The sequence below is a fragment of the Vipera berus genome, assembly GCF_964194415.1.
Source record: "Vipera berus genome assembly, chromosome: 2".
NCBI lineage: Eukaryota > Metazoa > Chordata > Lepidosauria > Squamata > Viperidae > Vipera > Vipera berus.
Window position 1 is genome coordinate 37,561,730 of NC_138203.1, and position 13,189 is coordinate 37,574,918.

The window sequence follows — 13,189 nt, forward strand, 5'->3', positions numbered from 1 at the left end:
TTTATTTCTCCCACAAATGCTTTGTGTTTACTCTAGGTGCAATGTAGCTACCAGTTGTTCTACAGATTTCATGTTAAGCTGACCAAACAAGGTAGCCCATAGCATATGAGCAGCATCTTTTCATTTGGTTCAGGAGCATCCTGATCCTCTGTAGGGGAATGATTTGTGTGCATCTAAACAGCATGAGATAATAAAGACACCGTGGCGTTGCTACTTTCTCTTTTTCCCTTCTCTCCCTACTAAGCTCAGAGCAATCACACAGCCGAAATGCTTAGCAACCACAGGTAAAAAAATAAATAAAAGAAGTTAATAAGTCATAATTTATATGTGAGATGATTGCAGGGGGTTAGTAGCACATTTCTGGTACAGTTAGACTTCATGCTGAGCATCCTTTCCCCTTCCGACAGCAGATTCAAATCATTGTCATGTACAATGTTTCTAATATGTAAATTGAACAGTGACTTGTCAAACCGTCCTCTGTATGGTGATTTGTTACACTTCTACATATTAGCCTATAGGGGAACCTCTGTAAATCATCCTAACTCTGAAAACAAGCAATGTGAACAGCTTCTTAATAGTTTCACAGTACTGTATCAATCTTACTAGAACCAAAACATGGTAGAGAAATGCAGATCTAGAGCCTTATCAAGAAGTCTAATGAAAGAATTTGGTATCAAAAATAAATAACATCAGGTTGCCATGTGTATATGGAGATGGAATAAGGTTTTTTTTTGAAAACTCGTTAAACAAATCCAAGTAGTCAACCTCTTTGACAAATAGTAAATTACAGTTCTATGGCTCTTGTGAATTTCCATCTGAATAATTCAATTTGCTTCAGTAAATCTGATCTGGTACATGTGTTTCAAAAAATATTTAATTAAAATCAGACTCTATGCTTACATTGCTGTGACATGATATGACATAGCCAGCCAATCAGTTAGAAAAACTTTCCAGATGGCATCTGTGGTTATCTATTATTCAGCTCATTTCAGATAGACTTCTAACAGCACAATCAAGTTGATTATACACTTACTCAAATTAAATTTAAGTACCCAGATTTACAGACATTTATTCACATAACTGCCTCCATATGGATAACAGATCTATGGAAATGCAAATAAAGAATTGGATTTCAATTTAGACACTTATAATCAACTGAAAGAAGTTGATGTTGTGTCTCATCTGGTGCTAGATATTATCTATAATCCCCTCTATGGCACAGGGCCTGCCTGTTTGAAAGACTACTTATCTCCAACTGTTGCTGCCCATTTAGTATGTTCCAGCAGATTGAGTCATCTCTGGATTCCCTCCATGAAAGAGTCCTGTCTTGTGGGACCTAGGAAGTTTACCTTCTCTATTGCAGCCCGACCCTCTGGAACAGAGGTCTTCACACTTGGCCCTTTTATGATTCATGGACCAACTCCCAGAATCCCTCTGCCAGCGCATTCTGGCTGAGGGATTCTGGGAGTTAGTCCACAAGTCATAAAAGGGCCAGGTTTGAAGACCTCTGCTCTGGAAAATCCACTCAGAGTTAATGACAGCTTATCTATTGTAAGGTAAGCTTTAAAATTAGGTCTTGTATTGTTTTGTTGTTTTTGCTATTATTACATTATTTTAGTTTTGACTGACTGCATGATTTAATGCTTTGCACTTTTAGTTTTTATATTTTTTATATTTTCCCTAGTTTTGTATTCTACTCAGAGTCTACTGGAGTTGGGCAGCCAATACAGTTAAATAAATAATAAATAAAACTTCATTTCCCTTCCACTAAAGACTGGATCCCTTTTACAATAGATAAAATGCAGAGTAAAACAGAAAAGTAGAAATCCTGAAGATCAGATTTTGGTCTCTTTGTAGTAAAGTTCTTTTCATGGAAGCTGTTTCTCTCTGATACTTGAGAGAATGGTTCCTTGATCTGCTCTGTAGCATTTCTAAGAGAATAGAGGGGGTCTTGAAGAAATAAAGCTAATTAAATCTATTTCTACCAGTATCACAACACATCTCTATTGGATCAGCATCTAATGGATGCTAATAATTTAATTCCCGCTAAAGGAAATGTTAAGCAGAGTTTGTTATTCAAAGATAAATAAGTAAAACCTTATGCTATCTTTCTGGGAAATGTTTGTATTGTATTTTTTTAAAAAAAATGAACATATAGTGATAAAAAAGAGAAAGATTCGGTAATATTGTTGACATTCCAACTATTTCTATAGACTTGTTGCTATTCCTCTTCAATGGGGAGAACTTGGTGCAGTCCATGTCCATATCAGGATAGCTTCTTATATTGTACCTATTACTGTTTGGAATTCTTTTAATTCAGTGTGTCTTGGTTATTTTTTTTAGTAAACTCTATAAATTTATCTGCATCCCTTAATAACCCCATATCTTAATCTAATCTAATCTAATCTAATCTAATCTAATCTAATCTAATCTAATCTGTTGCTCTTTTACAAAAAGCCAAAATTATCACCTGTAGCCACTGAGACTGGTCACTGTGCCCTGATGTCCAGGCATTAACTTTGCCTTGTTTGTCTAGTCGAGCTTTCCTGGGTTCCCATGTGAACATATCCATATTGAGTGTTCTGAAGATACTGGAAGCAGTGATCTGATAATCCTGAATATGTCCCGATTTCATCCCCAAAGGTTCAGAACAACCTAAAAAAATTAAAATAAAAATATTTGAAACCAAATAGGTGAGTGACATGTAAATTCTGACATTGCATCAGTGCACGTGTTTAACAAGTAGATAATTTTACTAAAGACAATGGAAGTCCAGTTATGAAGCTTAATTTTTGAAGAAAGAAAAAAAAACATTTTAGATTACTATATTGAAACTAAGGAAAAAAAAACAAAGGATTTCATGTATTTGCTCAATTTACTCATCAATTCACTAAAGCTTTATTCAATTGTTATAAATTTCAACCCTAAAAAAGAAAATTGTCACTCTTTAGGCTGTAGCAATTAAAACAAGTGCTAAGGTGATAGAACAGATTTATTTTAAAAGAAATTCTCCATTCTCTGTGAAAGATACAGAAAGACAATTAAACCCCTTTCATAGGAAATAAAACAAACCAGTGTGAGGTATAGGGAATAAACCAAACCAAGTTTGAGGTGGATTTTGGCACCTAAATTTCCCAACTTATCCATAAGTACTATATACACATTATTCCTTTTACTTCAACTAATGGTATAGTTAGGTAACCACAGGTTGTGGTCATAATGGACTTTGAAAGATCCTAAAAGCAAGAAACTATACAATAAACATAATAAAAGTTAGGCATCCAACTTTTATACATGTATACAGTCCACCAGACTCTAACCTTGCTACCCCAATGCCTGACAGAAAAGCTAGCTCTTAATAACTCCATGGAAACTTAGTGGGAAGGGTGTTCCATAAGGCAGGGGCCACTATGAAAAAGGTAAGCTTTCTATGTCCTACTACCATGTTTCCCTGAAAATAAGACCCGGTCTCATTTTTTTGGCCTCCAAAAGAGGCATTAGGTCTTATTTTGGGGGAATGTCTTATTTTTTCCACTGTCTCGCCTCATGGCAGTGGCACCAACAGCCTGGTCCAGCAGAAGCCCACGTGGCCACTGCCAGCCCACATCTTCTGTTTATTTTCAGGATAGTTCTTATTTTTTGGGGGAAACGGTAGATGCCTGATAATTTGGAGGTATAAGGACCTTGAAAGTAGATGAGATCATTGAAATGGATTTAGTTAGTAGCTATTACTGTTCTTCGAACAGTTTGGTAAAGACCTATTCAAATGTGTGTTTTCATATATGGAAAGTACAATGAGAAGACAGTTTAACATGCCAAAGATCCTGGATACAATTTTCTATTTATTTTAAAATCTGTATCTATAGGAAGACGACCACAGTCACAATGAGGAAGAGGAAAGAAAGCCGCACAAGAAAGCAAAATCAAATCAAATCCCAGCAAAAGCAACCGTTGAACATTTTGTTTTGTTTTATAAACAAAATGTTTTAATTACATTTTAATTAACTTAATAAACTTGCATTTGACTCTTCATTAGCTTCCGGGGTTAATATATACTAGCAAAAAATTATGATATAAATGTGATCTCATTTGTTTTTATTTAATTTTCAGTTCTGGCTGTAATTCTCCCCTCCCTTTCTGTTCAGTTTTGTCCAATTCTTGGACACTGCCTAGACAAATCCCTGCAGTTTTCTTAGTAAGGTTTTTCAGAAGTAGTTTGCCATTGCCTCCTTCCTAGGGCTGAGAGAAAGGAAGATGGCTTTGTGCCTAAGGTGGGACTATCGTAGCCCCACTTTCTAGCCTGATGTCTTAACCACTACACTACCTCAGACTGGTTGTATATTGAGCCTTTTTAATTTTATTGCTTTGGGTTTAATTTTGGATTTGAATGTATTTCTTGTATTAAAACAAATAACAATATGATCACTTCAGAATTAGTTTTCTGAAATAAGGTGATAAAGTACGGGAAAAGGAAAAAAAGGGGGAACAATGTGCTCTAGTAGGAGAATAACAGATAAATTGAAGAATTACAAAAATATGTTTTTAAAAATGTTAAATAAATGATGAGAAAATATATTAGTTTTTGACATATTTATATCAACATACATAAATTCATTATGAGACATCTGGATATTTACAAATAATACAAAGAAACATTTCTATTCTAAAAATACTGACCGGACAATTCACAGCCAAGAAGTTCCATTCGCAAAGTACAATGCCTTCTACAGACTTGAGGATACAATCGTAGATACTGAGATTTTATTGGCGGGGTGAAAGAATTTGCATAAGGTGTATTATTATCCACATTTCCATGGAACACCTGCAATAGCACATAATAAGCTTTAGTCACATATGAAAGATGTAACCCACAAATATTGATTTGTGCTTACTAATTTATTAATTTAATTTAGTGGTCCAAATGACTAGTGACTCAAAGTGGCTTGCAAGAGGGGTAAGAAACACAAAGTAACAATGGAGTAAAAGATAAAACAACCATGTTAGATAAAATTTTAAAATGCAAACGCGCCAACAAATTCACAATTTGCCCCATTTCAGTGCCTCCTGCAAGAGCCAGGGTTTCAGGGACTTCCTATAGAACCACAGGATCATGATTCTACAATTCTCAGGCAGAATGCAAATCCAAAAGCCAGATGTGATGACCGAGAAGAGGATATTGACATGGTGAGATGTCAGACATTGTTTTGTTGATGGGACTTTTAACATATCAATCTTGTCAGATCATAGAGGATGGGCAAAGATAATTGGAGACAGATGATGTCACAGATATCCTGTCCTTAGGTCATCAAGGGAGAGGAAGTTTGGTATAGCAGTTAGAAACAGAAGACTGTGAGTTCTAGTCCTGCCTTACACATGAAGTCAGCTGGTTGACTTTGGGCCACTCAATATCTCTTAGTCTGAAGAATTAAATGGCAAGAGACTTAGAGGTATCACATATATCAGGATTTCACAAATTCTTCAGAAGAAATACTTTGGAATGCTTAGTACTGTATGAAGCAACTCATTTTGAAATGCTTTCTGAACAGTTTTGTTCCCCTCCCAATTCACGTAGCTTCTTTAGAAGCTGTTCCCACATGTGAACAAGTGTGTACATCCACATCCAAAGCCACTTCTCTTTCAGACTACCTTTAGATATATGCAGGAACACAACAGGAGTCACATCTAAAGCTGCCATATATGCCAGAAGAATTTGTAATTGTTTCAAGTACGGTGGTTCATTTTCACTCCTACATACTTCAAAATATCGCTTTCAAAGAATTTGCCGAGTTCTACTAGGTGTTTGATTTGGAATGTAGATCTTTGAACAAGACTTCCCCCTACTATTCTTGTATCTGACTATTTTGACTAATACCTACCAATGAAAATTGTGATCAATAAAATTATTATTATCTTAATTTGACAATGTTTAGTGATAAACTATATACTAAAACTGATTAGCAACCCCAAAACATATATTCTTAATGGCACTATAATATAAATGCTTTCAACACTGTCCTTCACTTGTCTCCTACCAAAAAGCTCTTGATATTATTCTCATACTAGTTTACCAGACCATGTCTTTTAATATACTGCTCAAAAAAATAAAGGGAACACAATATACTGTATTTAATAGTAGGATGTCTTATTTTCTGTTCCCTTTATTTTTTTGAGCAGTATAGTATTTGTTAGGTGTAGGAGCAGGCAATATCAACCATAAATATCAGTCTCACTGTCATACTGGAAGTATATATGAAGTTAGACTAATATTCCTTACTGTTTATTGTAACTATGCTCTTCTTCTATGCTTGTACATGCATATATGTTGAGCCTTGCCTTCACTAGGCTTGATACACTTATCTACATTATGTTTTACTAAGCAAAATACTATTTAGATGCTAAATGGATGCTTTATTATCTGCACAATGACTGGAGAAGCAATTTTGGACCCACATTCCATAACAACAAAAAGTTTTGTGGTAGAACAGCCAGTAGGTGTCAGTGTTCTATAAAAAAATGTATGTGTCAATACAGGAAGGGCTGGTGTATCTGTTTTTCTACTTCCTGTATCCTACCCTACTTGTATGCCTCTATATATGTTTTGAGTCTGCTTCCAAGGTTATCATGCCTGTCCAAATTACCTTTTATCAAGTCAAATGAACTTAAAAGCTACCTGTCTAGATTTTTTAAATTAATTGCTGCCGTATAGAATCTGTTCTGTGACAATAGCATTAAAACAAACTATACAGTTTGACCCTGTGTATAGTAAGATACAATTTCTACCTTCAAATACTTTTGTGTTTAATAATATTTTTAATGTACTATTGTCTGTTCTTGCTTCAGGACAGGAATGGCATTGTATTCTCTTGCTCTTAAGAGTGAAATACAATTGAGTATACTTCATATAGGGCAGGTTGAATTTTAAAATGTATTCTTACTTTTACATTGAGTTTAATTAAGTGTTTTTAAATATATCTTTTATTTTCAAGGATTAATCATTTGTCAACATAAATAAGACAGAATTGCTACAGCACTGTGAATTTATAAGGGGGAATGACCTAGATACCAATTTGTTCCTGTAGAAATATTTGAGCCATTTGAACATCACTAAGTGTTTTACACAAGCATCTGGCAAGCAGTAGCTGTTGTTTAATATCTGGCAGGTACAAAATAGCATCTTGGATTTATTTTAAAACTTTATGTTTTTATAATTAATTTGTATCCAATCATTTTTAAATATTTTATTTCCTTACTGCTTGATTTTATAATACCCTATTTCCTGTGTATTGCCCATCGAATGTTGCTGAAAATGTCGGTGGGTGCTTGACCTGAGCTTGCAAACTGAGGGACACATACAATATAATAAAAAGTAATTATTATTACTATTAGTAAGTTAATTATTAATTAATTTAATATTAATTAACAGTAATACCTTTGTCACTATCAAACAACAGCATCTACCTATCCCAGGTCCTTAGGCAGAACTCAGTAGATGGATAAAAATCCAGTCTATACATCTGACTGACTGTGCGACAAACCATACTAATTATGAAAGCCAGCTGGGTGCCTTTGGACATGTCACCTCTCTCAGTTCTATCCACCTCACTAAGTTGTTTTTGTAGGAAAATAGGGGGAAGAAGGTGTGTTGGATACGTTTGTTGCCTTGAGTTATTTGTGAAAATAATAGAAATGGGATACAAACAAACAAACAAACAAAAAAAGCAGTAAGGTATTTGGAGACTGAAGTACTCTAGTAGTGTAACACTTGAATAAACAAAATGGACCTCATCTTGAGAAGGAAGAAAAAAAACCTGTAAGTCACACATGGGATGAAACAAAAAATCTTACAGTTTTCTCCAACAGCCCCGACCCTATGGGCATTCTATAAAGCCTTGTTTCTCTCTGTACGTAGTGACCAGATATCATTGGTGGTTGTTTTCATTGGATAATTATGGTAATACATTGTGAGCTTCCCACAGCCGGAGAAAGGTGATATTCAGATTGAATAACAATCCAATAAAAGTCCAAATAAAAATTAAAAACAAACCTATAAAATTGCAGTTTATCACAGAATAAAATCTGAAGGCAGAAATGTCTCTTTAAGCTTATTTTATGTAAGTTATGCTATTGAAAGGCATAGATTTAAAATAATGCATTTTATATTATACAAAATATTACTTTTATATTGATGAAATTGACTTACCATATCTTCAGTGGTACCTTTCACTTTGTATGTGCTCCATAGTTTGCCATCATTGCTATATGCAATTTTGTATGATTTAATGTATTCTGGGCTTCCAATTCTCTTTGCACCTTGTGTGATAACTCCAGTGATTCTCATTTTTCGTTGTAGGTTTATCTGAAATTATAATCAGGCATCATCAATGAAATAATCAGCACTGTATTTCTTTTAGCAGAAATGTACTTTCATTTCATGCTGTTGCTCATATAAATAATATGTATGGCTTGTCTAACACCAAATGTTCCTATGTCCAAGGCTTTATTTATATGGAAGTTCAACCAACCCACTTATGATAGTTAATTTAAGAGAACATCACATGCTAAAGAACAATCATTTCTTCTAGCATGTTTTCCATTCTTCTGTGCATATTCCTATGGACACAAGGATAATGCAGAACAGCTTGGAGAATATTGGTTGAGGCCTGATTTTTGTGATAACTTCCACTGCTAAAACTATATTAAGCAGATTCCATTCTAACTACAGTCTAAGAAACAAACTTTTTTAAAAAAAATACAATTAACTGTTAATTATTTTTCTACAAATAGATACGAAGAGTTAAATCTTTCTTTTGAGTAATAAATACATGTTTTAGTCCTGCAAGCTTGTGCATTAACCTATCCACCTCTTTGATTAGCAGAGCAATATTTTGTGAAATGTTTCAGTATAAACATTTCATCTGACATATTTTTATAAACCCAATGACTTTTCAGTCACTAATAAGAAAATCTTGAAATCGGTAAAAAATTCTATATTGAAGGAATCTTGTGTAAGTAAAAAAACCCTTAATATATATTTATATTCTTTCCAGTTTTCCCCCCAAAATGATCCACTATAAGTACGGTTGATCATGGACAGAAATTCAGTAGACCAATAATTCTGCTTGGTATAGTATTTTGGTCAGTGGAAGTAAAATGATTACTAGCTTTATAAAATAAAAAGATAAATATGCGTACACATTGGTTAATTAAAAATATTGTTATAAATGATGTTATATTTTTCTGCAAGTGAAGAACATTCATAATGTATATTTCATATTGACCAATATTTATAGTAAATTTGATTTATGATTCCTAAGAAAATCATATATTAGATTGTTAGTTAAACAAACCATTCTTAAATATAAGTTGAAATTTATTTACTGCCAGGATTAAATTAGCTAACATTTACACCTTCCTTAATGAAAAGGACAATTCTGCTCATATACTTTTAATGAGGATTTCAAAGGATTTCAAATAGGGTTTATATTTCAAATGCTTTTTAAAAAAATAATTGTTTAATCTTCTCTGCCTACAAGTGATTTACATAAAGTTAATAGAAAATGTAGGCAACTGAAATACCCTAATCAATAAAAAATAATTTCTGAGTAGCTTTCATATTAATTCAATGCAATATATAATGGAATGACATTAATGTACAAATCATATGGGGGTGGAACTTGGAAGAGCTGCTTAATGAATCCAGAAGTTCATTTCTCAAAAATATCAAAAATGGTCTTCATAGAAAATAAGCATTTGAATGGAGGAAAGGGGGCTCTTTTAATAATTTTTGAATATCAGAACAGGAAATCAAAGAAAATAAAGACAAGAAAAAATGGGGAAAGCAAGAAAAAACCTTTCCATTTTGGTCTTTTCACATTTATTTTAATAAAGTGTAACATAAAGGATACTTTTGTATCCCTCTGAATACATGAAAGGACTAATTATAGCCATTTTAAATAAATTTTGATTTGGCTAAGACTTCATGTAGCTTACAGCTGTTTATGGAATAAAGGCTAGACGGGCATTAAGCAAACAGTTCATTCAGTGGAAGTTTTCCTTCCTCTTTTTTTCTTGGAAATCCTTGTGATAAAAGGACTTTAGACTAGAATTTCATTTCTCTGACAAATGTCCATATACAGTATATTAAAAAGCTGAAAGCTGAAACTCAATTATTCAGTCAGTTCTATTGCTTAAAAAAAATGATAGAGGGGAACTCAGTTCCTCCAGGAATACTTACATCTTTGGTCTTGTTGAAATAAATGGGATTTGCATCAGAGCACAATTCCAAATGAACTAATTTACTGGTGTCTGCATTAACTGTGTATTTGATAGCCTATTTATTAACTTCTTTATAACGTACTGTAGTTCCATAAATTCCTTTTCCTTTAAATTTAGCATAAACTACTCAATTAAGGTAAGAATGGGCCTATTCACTGTTAAGGTATTCACAATAAAGAAGGAATACAATATCTAATAGTCCATATGCAAATGGTATATATTATAAATTATGCTGCATTATATTTCAGTTTTCAACCTACATGACTACATATTACAATCCCCTGGGTGTAATTTCTTGAAAAAATTAAGTAGATAGATGTATAACTTGAAAGTAGAGTTATGTGTCTCATGAGAATCAAGCCAAAAATTCAGCTGAGAACTTGATTGACTTATTGACTGATTGTAGCCAACTTTCTTAGCACATGATACATGGTGGTGTACTTCATCAAAATAACAACAACAAAAAAACACCAAACCCCTTAAACAAATACGAAAACACAATCTTTCCCCCCAAAACAATAAAAAACCAAGATTTTAAACCAGAAGTGTCAGGAAAAAAAATCCTTATTCAGCAGGCCATAACATCCTCGGACCAAATTTCTAGGAGGGAAATATGGTCTTTAATGCTTTCCATAAAGCAGTCAGTGTCAGGTACAGGCACAATTTTTTCCAGGCCTTCGGGGACTCTTTCTCTCTTCACTTAAACATTGTTTGTAAAAATGAAGATTTCTTTGAAGGTAATACTCAGGGTATAAACTCCAAGACAGTACAAGTAGAAGCTCTGATATGTGCATATTGGAACCTATCTTACATCAGAAGATGGAACTTGAATTATTTTCAAGCCGGAAGATACATTGCTGCTATTACAAATCTCCGACCAGTCAGGGAAAGGCAACAAAACATTTAAAAAGCAATTATTTTCCTATATTTATAAGAAAGCCAAATCAGTACCACAAGGTTTTTAATATAATAAATATGTAAAAATGTTAGTAATCCATTGAATGCACAATACATGTTATTGTTTCAATTGTTCACCTGATTTTAAAAAATGCAAAAATTTCTCTCCCCTTATTTAAATAATTAATTCCTACTTGTATTACTAGAACTGTTGAAGCAATGAAGTCAAAGAAACATTTTCAGTAATTTAAATTTTCCCGGGTTCTCTAAAAAATGTTGATATGTGTAATTTGAAACAAAGATTGAATTCCCATTTTAAACATTGCCAAATGTAATTCAACATTTGAATTTCAATCCTTAGGTTTTTGAACTAGGCAAGAATCATCCAATCCGCTTTGAGTAATGGCTCTGATGGTTAAGAAAAAAAAACATGTGTTGGATCCAATTTGAACTTGGGTTTTTGAGTGCAATACAGAAAACAAGAACAAAATCTGCTCTGATAACTATCTTTTCTGGTGATAATGACCTAATATTTCCCAAACCAGATTGTGTCCTATGCCTTGTTTATCATCATAGGTATTAGGTACTGTATTTTTATTTGTGTTTTTATATAAATAACTTAGACATAGTGTTCTTCAAACTCCCAGTAAGCTTTAGTGGTTGCAGTTTTACTAAGAACCATACTACTCTCCCCTTCCTAAATCTTATGATCCATTCAAGATGTTGTGCTGGGCAACTGATGGCAGCCTAATCACAAACATCACTTGAGCTGAGTATAAACTGTTGATCATTGAATATAGCTCTCCTGTGCCACCCATTAATTGGGATTCTTCTTTTTTCCTACTGTCTTTTCTTCAGCATTATTATTATTAGCATCAGAGCTTAGCTATGGAAAGAACTCAAAATTTATTGAGGATTTTGAATAATGACATAAATTTAAATAATCTTCTCCGTTCATGTAAATGACGAACTCTCACAATTAATCCTTCTAACTTGAAATGTGGACTTTGTCTGTTTTCAGACCATAGTCCCAGTACATTTCTTGGTAATTTTATAAAAAAATATTTCTCCTTTCAAAAGCTTAACAATTAAGGCAACTAGTTGAGAAAACAATAATCACAGTTACATATTAACTGCTTCTTTCAGATCAATGAAAGAGATGAGGACAATATAGCAAAAATATGTCAATGCATCTCTACTGAAATATAATTCTCAGAGATGTCTGTGGGAAGAGAAAAACATTCAAGTTGGAGACTGCAACTGGGCAATCAAAGCTTTAATCTTTCCATGTGAATTTTACCCCATTTCCACTTGTGCATGTCTTGACAATTACTACATGTTACTATCAAATGCTTCTTTCTGTCCATCCAAAACAGTTTGGAAGACCAAAAAAAATCATCTTTAATTTTAAATGGGCATGGGAGGAGAGGGAGAAGCAATGAGGATGGTTGGTAGGGAGGGAAGGTAACTTCAAAATGCCTAGTTTCTGGCAGACAAAGAACAACATCTGTAAGCCACTCAGAGTCATTTCAAAATGAGGTTGGGGGAAAATAAGTTTGATAAATTAATAAATAATATAAAAATAGATAAACAGGAACTTCTAGGCTAGTACTGCAGCAAAATGTGATAAAATAAGGCAAATGCCTTAATGACTATCTTAATTTACATTATATAAATCTCAATAAACTCTGCAGATATTCTGTAGGAGGGACAAATGAGGAAATGTGCCTCACAGAATTATTAATCCTTTGAATGCACAATATATGTTATTGTTTTAATAGTTCAACTGATTTTTAAAAATGCAAAGAGTTTTCTCCCCTTATTTAAATAATTAATTCCTACTTATATTACTAGAACTGTTGAAGCAATTAACTCAAAGCAAGCATTTTCTGTAATTTAAATTTTCCTGGGTTCCCTGAAAACATTGACCTTGAGCCATTCCCTTTATCTTAGCAGTAGGAAAGATGTAATGGCAAACCACTTCTGAGAAACATTGCCTAGAAAACTGCAGGGACTT

General features: G+C 33.4%; 1 protein-coding gene across 1 annotated transcript in view; it reads right to left on the reverse strand.

Moving 5' to 3' along the window:
* Nucleotides 1–13,189, reverse strand: part of EDIL3 (EGF like repeats and discoidin domains 3) — a gene marked incomplete at both ends in the record, with an annotated part of 274,583 nt that overhangs the window by 59,543 nt on the left and 201,851 nt on the right. The window contains 3 exons of the mRNA XM_081316932.1: nucleotides 2,471–2,655; nucleotides 4,678–4,822; nucleotides 8,201–8,356. Of these exons, the coding sequence (XP_081173058.1) occupies nucleotides 2,471–2,655; nucleotides 4,678–4,822; nucleotides 8,201–8,356 (486 nt within the window). The remainder of the gene's footprint in view (nucleotides 1–2,470; nucleotides 2,656–4,677; nucleotides 4,823–8,200; nucleotides 8,357–13,189) is intronic.